This window comes from Vigna unguiculata, chromosome 9 (genome assembly GCF_037176805.1).
Source record: "Vigna unguiculata cultivar grain cowpea cultivar isolate G323 ecotype 2 chromosome 9, ASM3717680v1, whole genome shotgun sequence".
In the NCBI taxonomy this organism is placed as follows: domain Eukaryota; kingdom Viridiplantae; phylum Streptophyta; class Magnoliopsida; order Fabales; family Fabaceae; genus Vigna; species Vigna unguiculata.
In genome coordinates, this window is record NC_140800.1 from 39521393 (window position 1) to 39538443 (window position 17051).

The window sequence follows — 17051 nt, forward strand, 5'->3', positions numbered from 1 at the left end:
CTAGGTTAGAGTTTCGTTCAAACACGACTGATTAAGATATTGTGTGGCATTTGTTGGATTTTTTTCAGTGGATATCTTTGGTTAGTTAAAACTACACAATTGAAAGGACATGTCATCATTTTTTTTCTTTTCTCTTTTTTTTTTCTTGTTTTGGTTCCATTTTCTACCATCAACATTTATTCTCTGGGAAATTGATTAGGTTTAAATTGTTTCATTGGTTTCTTGAGCCTCTAAAGGGGAATTGGGCCACAAAAGCATGGATGAAAGAAAAGAGAAAGCTAGTCAACAGTGCTGAAGTGAATATCTTTATGTTACTAGACTGAAGCACGCTACCTTCATATACTTTGTACCACAAACCACCATTTTTCTTTCCAATAATATGTATTCAAGATACGACAACATACGTAAGTACAAGAGAATTTAGCATCTTATAAATTAAAAATTAAGTCAGACACCCCTTTTTATTCTTGTATGGAGTATAGAAACAGTTGGTACAAGAAGACACACAGAAACAAAGGAATCTAAGTTAAAACACTTGCATACATAAGGAAATTTAGATAACCTTTGTGAGATCAACAAACCCAAAAGCCTCAATTCCTAACTAGATTCCAAAAGCACATCCAAATGCTTCCATTTCACCAAAAAGATTCACAATGCCACTTGCTTCTTTGTGCATCACCCTTTGTCCAGCACTTTTAGAAAACCATTCTCCACAGCTGCAACATACATTTGGGTTGAATTAATTCCTTTCCAATTACTATGATCACTTCCAAAATAAGATTGCACAATGTTTATGGGAAATAACTCATGACTATTATTTAACCTCCTTTTCATCCTAACACGCCACTGAAATTCTTGTATTTTGTATTGCACCCTTCAAAAGCCTTTTACACACAGCAGAATTTGACCAAAATGTAGATAACATAACATACACTACACCACCATATGAGCTCTTTCAAGTACTTTCATTAGAGTCTTGTAGTGTAGTACACACATTGTAGAATCATTAACTTTGCCTGCGAAACAGAATATGTTATTTGTCTTTGCTAACACAGTCAGTGCCAATGAAACATGCGCTAAAGGTAGGAACAACTTTCACATTCGAAGAGCATTTTATCTTTTTTTTTTCCACACGTTATCTGTTTTGTCATCTTTCGTTTGTTTGGCACATCTGCTACTGGTTTTGCATATTAATTCAATAATTTAACTTACGCACTATTTGATTTTGCCCAAATGTAACCTGTTAGCATTATTGGTTCATGATCTTCTTACGTGAAGAATTCATATTTTCAGTTTGGAATATGGAGGAAAAAAGATAAGGAAATTAATACCACATCATGTGTCTGTGATCTGATTCCCCCAACTTGAATTTGATCAGCTAGGAATGGAACCACTTAGAAGAATTTCCGCAAATAGAAGACTGCATAATTAGCTTGTTTATCATGAAAAATTTCGGATCAAACTCAAATTTGTGACTTCCTTTTCGCACCAAAATCTTCTCATGACTCGTCCCGTGTGGTCAATTCTCACGAGGCAACCATGAAACTAATTGAATTAGTGACAATGGAAATGTCAAGAAGTGGTTAGGAAAGTTCCCATTTCATTAGAACATATTCTAAGTGTAGTTCGTTTTTCTTAGCAGGGGTTAACTATAGTGTTCTTTTGGTCAAACTTTCAAAAGCCAGCTCAATTTTAACTGTTATAACTCTGATGAGTCTTTCAAATGGATGGATTCATTATTGAGAGATAATAATAACGAGATATGAACCTAACTCAAAATATTGACGTCACTTCTAACTTAAAATCTTAAGACAGTAAATGTATGAGTTTTCTTTCTTAATTCAGCTTTTTTATTTTAACTCGACGTGTGATTTATATTCCTTGAGTTTACATTTGAACATTCCATCTTGTGATATCTAATGTAGCCTAAAGAAAACAAATAAGAAGTGGGAAGTACTATTATAAGTTTATTTTCAGTCATAAGAGTAGTAAAAGTCAATGAGGGTTTGCATTTTAAATTTACTTCTCTTAGTAAAAGACTCTTCTAACAATTTGATCTGATCTTACCATACCAACCTCACAACTATTATATTTTGACAATTTGGTTTGATATTACCAACCATCAACCAAACCCCACTTCATTATTTGTGTCTTAGTTCTTAGAAGATGCTAAATTGCTTTATTTGTTTAGTTGCAACTTGTAACAGACCAGAACAAGTGCTTCACATAGAGAAAGAAAATAAACCCAGGAATTAACACAAGTAGATATGTTTTCTTCAAGAGCAATGCACATAAGCACACGCAAGTTCTTTTAATGTTTAATGGAGAATAACTTATTTCCGAAAGTAGCTAAAGCAAAAGAAAGCCCCAGTTAACTTATATTGCACTTGTTGAGTCACTTCTCCTACTCCTCTTGCAACTTAACTTAACTCCATTTTCCACCGTTCTTGCCGAGCATATATACGTTCATGAAAATGTACCTAAAATTTGACTAATGTGTTTGGTTTCACCGTAAACATCATAATCGATTTTTCTTCGTATCAAACGTGATCTTTGTTAACACATGTTTACTTATTGAATAAAATTGATTTTAAGTTTTGTTCTGAGATAGGTTTTCACTGTCTTAGATTGTATATTAATAACATTACTCGTGTTCTTCTTTTAATGTCTGCGTGCTCATGTACCTTCTCGTCTCTTTCATATATGAGTAATTTACTTCAGATTAATGATATGACAGTCTTAAGCATTCAAACTTGGAATTGATAGTTTCACATTAACAATAGATAAATAATATACATAAAAAAATCGTAAATTTATTATCTTTGTTGAGAATCTTAATGTGAATATATATCTTATATGGGATAAAAATGAAAAAAAGTTAAATATTATTAAAAAAGAAATATCTATATAAACTTGTTTTAAGATTTTGGATTAGAAATTGGTACATGAATTTTGAACTCAGATTATTTATGTAATAAAAACAACACCACAAACCTCAATCACGTTGATGTAATCCCTAGGAAATCTCTCTCGAAAGATGCTTCAATCATTGTTTTTAAAATCAAAATAAATAAAATCACCTCAATTGAATACTATTTTTTAATAAAAAATCAGATTTTCGAAGAGTCATCTAAACATTAGACATCACAAAATATGATAGTAATATGCACACGATTACAAGCAATTTCAGCAGTGGATAAAATCTGGAAAATACTTGGAGCAGAGCAGACAATTTATTGGCTGATTCTAGAAGCAAGAACAATCTTTTGAAAAGATTTCAGTGAAACTGACCCATACCACACTCTGGAACATGCTTTGCAATGTTAGTACAATCATAGACAATGGACGTATTTGAAAATTATTAGAGTTTGGTATGTCGTACATGATTTAAACTTATGTTTTATTATTTTCTGCAACTGTAAGATTATATAGTACACACATTCAACTAAAAATGAGCTGTCATCTGTAGCATGTGTGAACTATGAAGCCAAGGGAAACAGAAAAACCAAATTTGTTCAATTTCATTGCAGTAGTCTCAAGATGTGATAGCAGTTCTCATATTTTTCTTCATCTATGATTTATTTACAAATTAAAAGTGGAACCTCACAAGCTAAAACCATGAATTTTGATTAAAGACATTAAATACATTGATTATCAAATTTATGAGATAATTCCTTATAAAAAAACAATTTATAAGAAGTTTGCTTTTTAGAAAAAAGAAACCACTTCATAAGATGTTTCACCAACTATTCTATAATTACTTTAATAGTAGTGGTGTAGCAAAAAAATATGTTGACATTTTTTGTCTTGTTCTATGAAAAAATAAATAAATTTATAACCAAAACAATGAAAGTAACACTTCTCACAATTATAAAGTTATTAAAAATACACTGATAGTGTATAAAATCATATAAGTATTTTATACAATAACTTTGCCAATTTTAAAATTAGATTGTGTAATTAAATGAAAATGTGATTAGTTTTTTTCATAAATGGTAACCACAATTTTACATTTATACTAAAATGGTTTCTGACATTAGTGTTTCACGACATTGATCAGACTTAGATAATTGTGAAGTTCGACAATTAGCCTTCACACTTATCATCTCAACATAAAGAATTAACAAATGTAGATAAAATATGAATCAGAAGAGATAACTAAATAAAGATTTAATGTAACCAAGAGAGTTTTTTTAATAATTGGAATAATGCTGCTCATGAAGAGTAAGTCGAACTAATGCAGCTTACAAATAATTTTCACATTATTCAGATAAATTTTCTCTTTCTGTCTACCTCTAGCTATCTTCACACATCTCAAATGCAAGTCTCTATTGTTTATATTTAAAAAGTTTGTATTTTTTTATGTTCTTGCTAATTCCACGAATGGATGCAATTGCAGCAGCAGCTGTAACCAGGAAGCATATCAAGCTCAATAGCTGAAGAGCATACCACTTCAATGATTGTGTTTTGATCTGTCTCTGCGCAATGTGCATTTGTATAGGGAAGAAAACAATGAGAGGCCAGAACCCAATTGCTCCAAGCAAGCCAAGAAACTCATTGAAAAATGGCATGGCCATGGCAAGAACTGTGGCTATTACCACATATGCTGTCCTCCAAATAAGCCTAAAAAAGTTTACTTCACATGATAAGAACCCCATTTTGATTGGGTGGCCCTTGTTAATGAAATCTGAATGAGGCCACGCTATGTTAGCTCCCATCTCAATTACACGAAACAGTGGTTGAGCCATTACCTGTGTCACATAATGTTATATCTCACACTGCAGAATAGATATTACACATACAGAGAGAGAGAAAGATTGAAAACTTGATAAATAAATAAATAAAAGGGTCGAACCTGATATGCTCCCACCATATGGAGTACAATGAAAACATTGCCAAGGGCGACCAGCCAGTAGGGCTCATAAAATCCAAAGCCAGTGAGGATGTTCCCAGGTGTGTTATTTCCAAAAGCAGCATACCCAAGTCCACCACATGAGATGAAAAGTATTGTCATTGCTGAGATTCCTAATATATTGGCCCTTTTCATCTGTACGTTTTCTGGTGGAGATGACTTCAATGTGTCCTAAAAAATATGCATGCATGTAAATCCACATGTAATCAAATTTAATGAAATCGCTTCTTTCTATATAGTATTTTCGTAGTATAATTAGCTTACTTCTATAATGTCTTCTTGCTCACTTACCATTATATCATAAATAACTGTAGCAAAAGAGGATGCAAGTGCAATGTTTCCCAAAGCACTGAAAACCTTCCAAACTTTTTCTTCTTGCGTTAGGTCTGGTCCTATTTTTTTTCCAAATAAACTTGTTGGTTGTCCTTTACCTGTTCACAACCCCAAATGTTTCCATAGTAAGTTGTTAGGACACTGCTATACTGATAAACTATGAAAGAATGTTAGTGGCATCATACAGAGGATCGTTGCAAAAAACACTCTTGTATACAGGGGAAATCTCCAAGAAAGAAATTGTTGCAAACGTCTAATAAGCTAGTGGCATTCTTTGGAAATATATGGTATAAAAACTAAAATCTTGAAACTAATATAGCAAAAATCTTCTGGAAAAATATAGGTGAATGTTATAATACCTTGAATCACCACTGCCAGAGAAAGCCCGCTTCCAATGAAAGCATAACCAAAAGAGGTAGCGGCAGCCATGGTTGAAAGCCACGTTAACTTATGGAAATTTGGGGTTTGAGACAATAAAACTTGCAGGACCCCGAAGCCAACCATATAGGGATTATTTGAAAACTTGCAATAAGCATCATGGCCATGTTTGTGAAAGCAAATGGCTTTCTTTATTGCCCTGCATGCCACAACCATAGCACTATCATTATGTGCACTAATAGAAATAAGTAGTTGAAGAATGTGATAAAACAAAACAAAAACATACACCATGCTTATAGAACTAGTTATAGCGTAGCCCACTGTAACCCCAGCGAGCTTCGCATACAGAACCGCTCCACAAAACACGTGCATTTTTCCGCCTAATTCATCAAATGGCAACATGAAAATCATCAAACATGTAATAGGCAAGTAAAGAATTTGTGCACATGAGTTATTAAGGAAGTAGATTATGATACCTAGGTATGAATTGACGGCTTGCATGTAAGTGTAGTTTCTCTTGCCAGTGACTGGGTCAGGAAATCTGTAGCAATCAGCTATGAAATAGTAAGTGCACATGGAAATGCATGCAAATGCAATCATAACAGATATCCCAGCAATCCATCCAAGTTGGGCCATGGCCCATGCCAGAGCCAGCACTCCTGCTCCGATCACCACCGTCACTATGTGCGTCGTAGCAGTGAACACGTTCCCTGCAACCAACCATGTCAACCCACGTAAGTTTTTTTTTTCAGCTTATTCTGGTCAGGTGAAACAATGAAACAGTATCGTTTATATTACTTGAAGAATGTATTTTCTTTTAAAAAATCAATACTTTAAGGGACACTCCCTATGCTTGAACATTGGAAGAAACACCCAATAGATAAAATCACTTTCGACCACTCGAACTTTTTTGAATTGGATGAACGTAACACTCGGTGACGAATTTTCCGACTTTTGGTAAAATCGAACACGTGACTCCATTTTGAGATTCAGTTCACGTGTCTAAAAAAAAATCGTTTATTATAAACGTCAACTTATTCCATCTCAAAATATAAACATAACTTAATCAGCTTAATGTTTGTTTGACTAAAATGTTTCACTGGACAATCCAAACACGGTAATAAGTTAAAAACGTTCAAACAAGTTGGTCGGTCAGCAAATGAATATAATAAACACAGAATAACTGAAACACAACTTCATACTGTTTATACATGACTTAGAAGACTGTTCATTAAGAAAGTTATTACCTAAACTACTGTTCTTTTCACTCCAGAATGAATATTCTAAAAAACATCAATTTCAAAAGGGGAAAAGGGACGCGTGAAAAATTTATGCAGGATAAGAAAGATACAGTATAAATATCCCGTGAACATTGTGGGACTTGTCCATTTCCTTCTGGAAAAGGAGTGAATGACTTGGGCAACACAGAAGAATACACGTCTTGATTGTACAGGGTGGGTTAAAAAATGGCCAGAAGATTTTCTGGCTTTTGCTGAAAGTGCATCAGCATCTTTATCTCCACACTATGTGATGTCTGAACTATAAAGGATGAAACTTTGCACGTGGTTGGTAAGAAACTTGATTGGTTGCCTCGTTGGATTGGACCAGCTAGCCAAATAAAATAACACTCTATTTGTTCAACCAGTTTCCTAGAAGTAAAATTCAATTCAACTCCTATTATGTTTTATTTGTCTTTTCTAGGTGAATTCGTTTCTCGTGAATATCAGCATAGACTTGTGTTACATTACATGTCAAAACAAAAAGAAGGTTGGTTGAGTGCAGAACACAGCCCAAAATTTCAATATTCCGATCATGAATTAAATAATTTTGGTTCCTGTTTTTTAATCAATCTCGTAGTGATGATGAACGCAAACAGAATTGTTCTGAGAAGGATATATACATGAAAATAGGGAAATGATGAAGCAACAGAAGAGATGAGAAATATGCGGAAGGAATACCGAGTCCTTATAAGAAGGAGAAAACTTGGTAACAAAAATTTGATAGATTCAAATAATCAGGGATTTAGCAGAGAGATAGGAGAGGCTAACTGAAAAGAAAATTAAGATCAAATAAATGAAAAAAAAAAGTGTGTGAATTAAGATTCGATTAGATCCGAGAATTCCATTACACTACACATCACTCTCATTTTTTCTCTGCTCAGTTAACAGTCTATACATGTTCACTGTCAGAATCATCAGTACCACAAAAAGTGACATTCCCTTACATGACAAGATTATCATGAATTTTAAGAATCTCACCCACTCATGCATGAACACGGGTTAAAGGAATATCTCAAATAGCGTGTACCGATCCAAGTATATACATAAATGAAAATCTTCTGACACTGAAATCACCCTTCACAAACGTCCATGAAAGTAGTTTTCTATATTTATGACAGAAACAAGTTGTAATTAATGATAAAAACGCGGCCTCAGATCGATCCAAACGTGAAACACACGGTTTTTAATTGACGTTTTTGTCGTATTATAGGAACATCTGTTTCAGATGGCATCCATCCATGAAGAACACGAAGATGCGTTCAGTGCAACAGATTGAATGAACAAAATGATGAAAATGATGAAGAAGAAAAGAGAGAGAAGCAAAAGCAGAAGACATATACGAACCGGTTCTTTTGACTCTTCCATCATCATCGAATCTGGAGGGGTCTCTGGCGGGAGCTTCAACATCCATGGTTGCGCAGTGAAGAAAGTGAGAAAGTATGAGTGAAGAGAAAAGAGAAGAGAGAAGAGTGATGATTGATGAAGTTGTTGAGAAGAGGAAGTGAGTTTATATAAGCTGTGTGATAGCAGAAACAAATGGCTTTGCATGCGACATTGGTGCTTCCGTTAACCTATATCATTGTCTTAATCCCAAACTCCAATAACTGCACTCTTCTTCCTATCTTTATGCTCTCTTCCTATTTTTTAATTCACCCTTTTTCAACGTTACACATTTCATAACTAAAATCATTTCTTTTTTTATTATTTTTTGACAACTAAATTTTATCATCTTATAATTAGAGTCTTATAAATACAAATATAGAAATAATCAAGTTCTTTCGATCTTATTAGATCCGATCATAATTGATATGCAAATCAGATACTTGATACAATTATAGATCCAACAAATTCGAGAAAGAAACAACACATCCTTGAATCTTACGTCAAATCTTACATTAAATCTTACATTAACTAAAAATGACAGAGTCTATCTAAAAGAAGATCTATATTTATTACTTAAAGGTTTTAATTACTTCAAGGTTTTAGATAATTAGTTAGTTCCCATACCTCCAAGAATTTAAGTCATTGGGCTATAATTAGACACTTTCAAATAAAAGAAAATTTTGTAACATAATTAAAATTTTAACCTTTTGATCTTTCCTTCAACGAGTTCGATTTATGTGACTAAATTAACGCACGGAATTTTCCATTACCGAAAATTGGTTCACCACTTATAGTGCACGAACAGGGGAACATTATTTTGTAGAAGAACAAAAAGCATATGCGCGTGCGGAATGGACCAGATGCTACCTTAGTCGTCACAATTGAATGTATCATCTCACTGAATTCTTTTAATTAAGGTTTTTTTATATGAGTTTGTTCACGTGGAAGAATTCTCTCCGGAAAAATTATATATACGTGACTTGATTCAATTATGTAAAATACGATATTATATCTTAGGATTAAATATGTTTTTTATCTTTCAAATTTCAATAAATTTTGGAATTAATCCATTTTCGAAACTTTATACCAATTTAGTCATTCATTTTTAAAAATATGTGAATGTAGTCATTCTTATCAAATTTTGTTAAGTTTATTTAATATTTGAGTTAACATTGAAACGAAAACGTGTCAAACGATCATGAGATGCGCTTGAAACGTTAAATAAACTTAACAAAATTTAATTAAAATGACTAAATTTATGCATGGTCAGAAGTGAAAGACTAAATTGGTCAAAATTTTTGAAGATGGACTAATTCCAAATTTCACTTAAACTTGATGGACCAAAAACATATTTAACCCTTATTGTTAATCTAAAATCTTGATATATTTATTTTTTAGATGAGTTTTTTTTTCTTATAAAATATTTAACTTATTATTTCTATATAAAATTTGAAGTTTAGACTCACATTTATTTCTAACATTTTGTGTTAAAAAATGTTATACGGGAAAGATCATTTATAAAAAAAAATGATTATTTGACACAAAAAAGTAGTGTTAGACTTTTTAATTAATTATAGAACTAAAAAAATGCAACTTTAACGGTGACTATGAAATGTCTGTGAAACTGCGTGAGTGGGAGAGAGATTCGAATAAAACAAAGCGAACAAAGCACGAACTAAAGGGAGAAAATTTGGTGTAGAGAGAAGAATGATCCAAGGTTTTAGTGTTAAAAACTTTGTTCTATTTTTTTGGGTACAGCTGAAAACCTTGATCTTGGTCAAAAAGAAGGAGAAAGGTATGGTACAGTGAAATTACCTTTTTATTAATGAAAAAAGTGAAATATATGTTCTTACTTTTGTTTATTATCATGTATTCAACGAAAGTAAATGACCAATTGTTTGTTTCCAACAAAAATTACTTGTAGTGGTTAATGATGATTTTGATAGTGTTATTTTTTGGGTTAACTCGGATTTTTTTCCGTAGTGTTGGAAGCATGATTTAGTGATTGACTAATTATGATTATTCAAAAGGTCTTGATATTTAGATATGAAAATGATCAATGTTTGAGTCTAAAGACTTTGAAAAATGTATAAAAGTTTAAAGTGAGGAGGCCATCAAGTTTGATAAAGAATAAATAGTTAATTAACTGTTAGATGAATACAAAATTTGAGATGAGAGATTAAAAGATAAAAACTCTAAGCATTTAATCACATTATTATTAGATTACTAGACATGTTTACACAGTTAAATATATATATATATATATATATATATATATATATATATATATATATATATATATTTAACCATTTACAAATGACAATAAAGTGTTCTAAATTTGAAATCAGATGAATCAAGTGACAGATAAATCATAACGGTGAAATTATGTTTTTACATATAAAGAGTTGCATTTTGACTATATAGATATAATCATTGATTTAGTAATAAATTTTTTGTGAATTTGAATTTTCTATTGAATTTTTTTGTACTGTTTTTCTAATGTGCCTCCATAATGCATGAATTACCACTAATTTTGACATTTTAAAATATATTAAAAAAATATTTAAAATATTAACACAATGTATTTTTAATACTTAGTAGAAGACAATACAAGAAAAATTTGTAGAAAATCTGAACTTATTTTTTGTCCACAAATTATTTTCATAGTCAAAATCAAAAATTTACTTTTTAATAAGACAATTATTACAAATAATATCAATTATTTTTTAATGAAATTCATTGCAATTTATTAATTTTTATTATAAATGTCACTATGTGAAGTCTCAATTAATTAGTACATTTTCCTATGTTTTTTTCTTTTACTTTGTTCCAAATTAGTTTCTCTGCATTAGGAATATCTTAATTCGTAGGGAAGATATTCAAAATCATAATATTTCAAAATCCTTCAAATATCGAACTTATAATTTGATTTACATTCTGAGGAAAAGTCAAATGCTTTATGCTCAAGTTGTTCAAAATCACAAATATTATTATTTAATTATAAGTATCTTGAATATAACACATTTATTAGAATAAAAAAAGTGAAAATATGTACTTTCTGAAATTTAACTTAAATCAAAATACATAAAAAGTTCTAAATAATTTCCCACCATTATTAGCTACAGGTATTTTAGTGCTTCAACTTAGGTTTTTACTTGTCCACGTCAAAAAGGAAAAAAGGTCAACGCCATGAATATATTTTTATATAAATTACAAATGGCATAAAAATGATTAGAGAAGCACTAACACTTGTTATCCTCACTCACAGGTGAAGTCTTCGGACTAATTAATGTTGAAGATAAATTTGAAAGAATTTAACAGTGTAAACGACAAAAGTTTTAGAGATAATTTGGTTTAGCTTATTAATGAAACGTTAAGTGGCCTTTTAAATATTGAAAGGACAATAACCTTTTTTTGTGGTAAATATTGAAGGCCAGATATTACTTTAAATAGATAGAAACCTTTCTTAAATTTAAAGTCTAAATTTCACTTATTCATTTGAGTTTTTTATATTCTTGGATCAATATTTCGTAAATGCTGACCTTTAAAGCATATATTTAATTCAATGAACCGATAAATAATTCAATATTTAAAAATTGCAACAAATAAATAATTTAAAGATTTTTTAATAATAATAACAATAAATAATAGTACACAGTATCTCTATTATTAATAATACTATTAAATACATAAATTAAATAGTAAAAAATTTCTTTAATTTAGATTCACATTACCATTATTGTTAACAATAACTGACACATTTGACTATTGGTTTGATTTAGGTTTTTTAAAAACTTTTCAAAATCCAAATGAAACCAATGGCAAATCTTGAGAAAATATATTAGGAGTGCCAAATTTTTTTTATAAGTGTATATAAATTTGAAGGGTCAAATATATAAAAATAAAATTGAAAAAATATTTTTATTTGCATACTAATTTTTGTTTATGTAAAAAATAATTGGAGGGCCAATCCTCCTATTTATTTAACTATGAAGCTCGGCCACTGAATGAAAGTAATCCAATTAATATTTCGTTATCACTTTTTAATACAACTAAAAAAATTTACTTATTAGAAAAAAAAAACCACATTATATACGGTTGTGGAGCTATGTTATATGGAAGTTATTTAAATGCAAAAGTATATTTGTTTTTTAAGAATTTTCATTGATTTTTTATATTTTGAATAGAAAATTGATTAAAAACAACACAAACAAATCCATTTGTTTTATTAGCTCTCTTCCATTCATCTAATTTATAATGCTATCTCACTCACTATCACTTCCAATTCCAAAATACTATGAAAAAAAAAAACACTGTTGTTACTTTGGAAGACGTTGAAACATAGTGTTGCTGGGGAATTTATTATGAACCACAGATTCTTTCGATGTACGTGCTTTGATATCGACAATCATTAATCTGTGAGTGTTGAAACTATTAAGAGTGAAAGGAAAAACTATACACTTTTGGAATATGTCAATATTACGAGAATGGGTAGTCTTGGGAGTGCCCCATTAAAGGAGAAATATACCAATGTGGTTGAAATGACTCACTTTTGAGCGAAAGATTGTTAGGAATCCAAATGAGAAAGTAGAATACTGTATAAAAATAAAGACCCATAAACTCATTGTCTTAAGGTTTAGGTTTGGGGTTGAGAGTGGTGTCAATGCTTTATGTGGTTGGACTCAAGTCTCATTAGTTTGGTACCTTCCCGTGGAACCTCTATATAAATATATATATATATATATATATATATATATATATATATATATATATATATATATATATATATATATACTAATCATTTATATATATATATACTAATCATTCATAAGGAAAGCTTAAGATTTATTGGATTCAGCCTAATCTTGATTACAATGTTGGCTTTTTGCTGTAATCACTAGGAAAAGTAGGAAAAGTTTTCAATCCTATTATCAGCAGTTGTTTTTGCATTAGCAATATTTCATTTTCAATTCTTTCGTGACGCCTTGTTTTGATTCTCGCATTCTTCCAATTTGCCTTCCAAGCTGATACCAAAACGGTAGATATTGGTCGGAACAATTGTTAGTTAGATTTAGTTTCATAATAGCAATTAGTTATGCAGTTTCTATTTTAATCAATGGTTATCAAACTATAACAATCTACAATTTCTTCAATCCATTAAACCAGATACAATGAATTACTGCTAAGGAAGTAAATCTAATATAACTTCTTATAATATTGATCAATTTAATAATGTTACATCTGCATAATTTGCAGCCCAATAATAACTGGTTTCACACCATTTTCTCTTCATGTATATTCATTCACGTATCTCAAACGTACATGACGCAGGTGGTAATAATGCTCAATATAACCTATTGTTTATACATGAAAAGTTTGTATTTTCTTATGTTCTTGCTAATTCCACGAATGGAACCAACTGCAGCAACTACTGAAACAAGGAAGCACACAAAGCTCAATAGCTGGAGCACACACCATTTCAATGATAATCTTTTGATCTGTTTCTGTGCAATGTGCATCTGTATGGGGAAAAACACGATGAGAGGCCAAAACCCAATTGCTCCAAGAAGAGCTAGAAATTCATTGAAAAATGGCATGGCCATGGCAATAGTTGTGGCCACTGCCACGTATATTGTCCTCCAAATTAGCCTAAAAAGGTTGACACTGAATGTTAAGGGGCCTATTTTTGTTGGGTATTCCTTGTTTATGAAATCTGAACGTGGCCACACCATGTTAGCACCCATCTCAATTATACGAAACAGTGGTTGAGCAAGCACCTGTTCCATTACGTAATATCAGACATCATGGTTTAAAATATAAAAGTTGAGAACATTTATGTTTAGTTCGTTGTATGATTTAGGTTAACTATTGTTGTACCTTTCATACTCAAGAAATGTCACAGGAAGAGAAATGGAACCTGATATGCTCCCACCATGTGGGTTACAATGAACACATTGCCAAGAGCCACCAACCAGAATGGCTCGTAAAATCCAAAGCCAGTGAGGATGTTTCCAGGAGTGTGATCCCCAAAAGCAGCATAGCCAAGGCCACCACATAGCAGAAAAAGTAGTGTCATTATTGTGATTCCTAACACATTGGACTTTTTCATCTGTTTGCATTCGGGTGGATGTGACTTCAAAGTGTCCTATATAATGCACAGATAATCAAATGATTATACCAGTCGAATCTATTTGTTTAACAGTATACAAAAATTCATTTTTACCATTATATCATACACAACAGTTGCATACGAGCAAGCAAGTGCAATGTTTCCCAAAGCACTGAAAACCCTCCAAATTTTATCTGCTTCTGATAGTCCTGGCCCTACTTTGCTTCCAAATATACGGGTCGGTTCTCCTTTACCTGTTCACACAAACATACTTCGTTTAGATGTTGCAGGTGAGGTTTGTGTTATATCTCACGACTCTTATATTATGTTAAAAAATGGAATTTAAACTTAGTTTAACCTTGTAAATCCAACTTGGTAAGATTTATATATATTTATATATATTATGAAATTATCTTATCTATAGTTGATATATAATTTTCAACAGAACGTAGTGGAAACCCAGTAACAGAAATTGGTGCAAATATTGTATTGGAAAGTTTTTGGATCGGTAAAAATCATACCTGAGACGACGACTGCCAGAGAAAGGCCACTTCCAATGAATGCATAACCAAAAGAGGTAATTGCAGCAACGGTTGAAATATATGTTAGCTTGTGGAAATTTGGGATTTGAGACAACAAAATTTGCAACATCCCAAAACCAATCATATAGGGATTATTAGAAAACTTGCAATAGGCTTGGTGACCTCTTTTGTGAAAGCAAATAGCCTTCTTTATAGCCCTGCCAAATCAGAGGAATTCAGAGTCCCTCATCTCATTAGACCGTGATTACAACTCTATACACAATGAGCAACACAGAAAAATTAGCTTATCGATGTGATAACGTTCTTACACTAAACTAGTAGACGAAGTTATAGTGTAGCCAACAGTAATCCCAGCAAGCTTCCCATACTGAATCAATCCACAAAACACGTGCATTGTTCCACCTAATTCCCAAGTTGAGACACGAAAATCAGAACATTCTGAAAGAGTGTTGAGTTTACTTACATAGATGAGTATACAGTACTTATATGATACCAAGATATGCATGAACGGCCTGCATGTAAGTGTAGTTTCTCTTCCCATTGATTGGGTCAGGATATCTGTAACAATCAGCAATCAGATTGTAAGTGTAAATGGAAATGCATGCAAATATGATCATGGTGATTGTGCCGGGTATCCATCCTAATTGAGCCATAGCCCATGCCAGAGCCAGCACTCCTGCTCCTACCACCACCGTTATTATGTGCGTCGTTGTGGTGAACACGTTACCTGCAAGTAACACCAAATCTTAGAAGAGTTGAAGATGGTGAAAATGAAACTATACTAGAATATAATCCAACATCTGAAACACCTATGAAAACAGAAAACAGAGTTGTTCTTCTCCTAAATCTTTGTTTTACAATTTTTGCTTTTCAAAAGGAGAAGTTCTTTCAAATGCAGAATCGCTTCAGAAACATATATTAGGTAGCCAGATATACTAACCAGTTCTTTTGGTTTTGCCATCATCATCCACTTCTGCACTCCTACTAACACTCTTACCAGCTTCAACTTCCATCAAAAGTTCCTTCCTTGCAACTCACAATCTTACAAAGGAATCTGATTTAAAAACACAGCACCCAAACATCAAGCATGAAAGTTAAAAAAATACAATTCAATCCAAAAAATGTTCTCAGTTTATATATACATACCTGTTTACTTCAAATCAGAATGCTCGGTTAACTCTCTGCACTAAAATAGAGTGTTTCTCTGTTACTCGTTTTCTCTTATGTTAACAACTTGTACTGCTTAAAAACGCGCTTCACTGCACCCTCATTCTTATTCTTTTCTTATTCATTATTTTTTTGTATAGTAATAAGTGAAATCTGTAACTAGAATGCGACACGGAAAAATCGTACATGTCTTGTCTGTTTTCTTGTTCTGATATGATTTATTTATTTATTTATTTTTGGCTAAATTCGACCTCAAGTTCATGTACCAAAATGATTTTACACTGATTGAAGTATTTATTGTCTTTATAAAGATAAGAACTAACTACGATTCGGGAAAAAGAATGACGTAAAAAAGGTAATTAAAGCGGCTTATCAGTGGGGTACAAATTACATTTTTGATTTTTCATGTTGCTTTTAAAAGTAACCTTTTTATAATTTCAGAACACTAGCAATCCTAGAATACTGCATTTAAGCACAAAACATGAAGCAATAAAAGATTCCTAAAAGTTTATTCTGGAACTAGCTGACTCATATTTTGAGGTATTAATATAATAGAAGAACACTGTTTGTGTTCCTTTTGGGCCTAACAATAGAAGATGGGTCGAATCAATGCTATCTTCTTTGAAAATAATCTTATTCCAAAGTTGTGTGAAGATTGAAACTTTCCTCTCAAAGAAGACTCCTCCTTCGAGTGGATTCGGATTCATTGATCATCGCGTGAGAATTTTCATCACATTTGCAACAAAGTCATTTTGATATAAATTAAACCATAAACAGTGTTCAAAAACTAACATTGGATTTTTCTCTTTTCTTTTCACACTTTTCATATGAAATGATGCTTTTAGGGAACTTTAACATAGTAGCGTAGTTTTTTTTCAAATATTATCAAAATGAACAATTTATTTAAAAGGAACGCTCATATAAGATACAACATGAGTAAGATATAA

The 17051-nt window shown here is 31.7% G+C and overlaps 2 protein-coding genes across 3 annotated transcripts; both read right to left on the bottom strand.

Moving 5' to 3' along the window:
- Positions 1-4159: 4159 nt before the first annotated feature.
- On the bottom strand, positions 4160-8494 carry LOC114196319 (amino acid permease 8-like). The gene is made up of 7 exons (XM_028086925.2): positions 8248-8494; positions 6100-6333; positions 5910-6003; positions 5605-5822; positions 5204-5343; positions 4856-5083; positions 4160-4751 (listed from the first exon to the last, which is right to left on the bottom strand). Exons 1-7 carry the CDS (start codon positions 8312-8314, stop codon positions 4329-4331), a joined length of 1404 nt encoding a protein of 467 aa, XP_027942726.1. The 5' UTR covers positions 8315-8494; the 3' UTR covers positions 4160-4328.
- Positions 8495-13477: 4983 nt separating this feature from the next.
- Positions 13478-16301, bottom strand: LOC114162254 (amino acid permease 8-like). 2 transcript variants are annotated; one of them, XM_028046083.2, is made up of 8 exons: positions 16084-16301; positions 15878-15991; positions 15431-15664; positions 15246-15339; positions 14917-15134; positions 14510-14649; positions 14204-14431; positions 13478-14063 (listed from the first exon to the last, which is right to left on the bottom strand). In XM_028046083.2, the coding sequence occupies exons 2-8, from the start codon at positions 15948-15950 to the stop codon at positions 13641-13643; spliced, it is 1410 nt and encodes a 469-aa protein (XP_027901884.1). In that variant the 5' UTR covers positions 15951-15991; positions 16084-16301; the 3' UTR covers positions 13478-13640. The 2 variants fall into 2 exon arrangements, with proteins under 2 accessions (XP_027901884.1, XP_085522396.1); XM_085666270.1 differs by lacking the exon at positions 16084-16301 and having other exon boundaries at positions 15246-15304; positions 15401-15664.
- Positions 16302-17051: the final 750 nt, after the last annotated feature.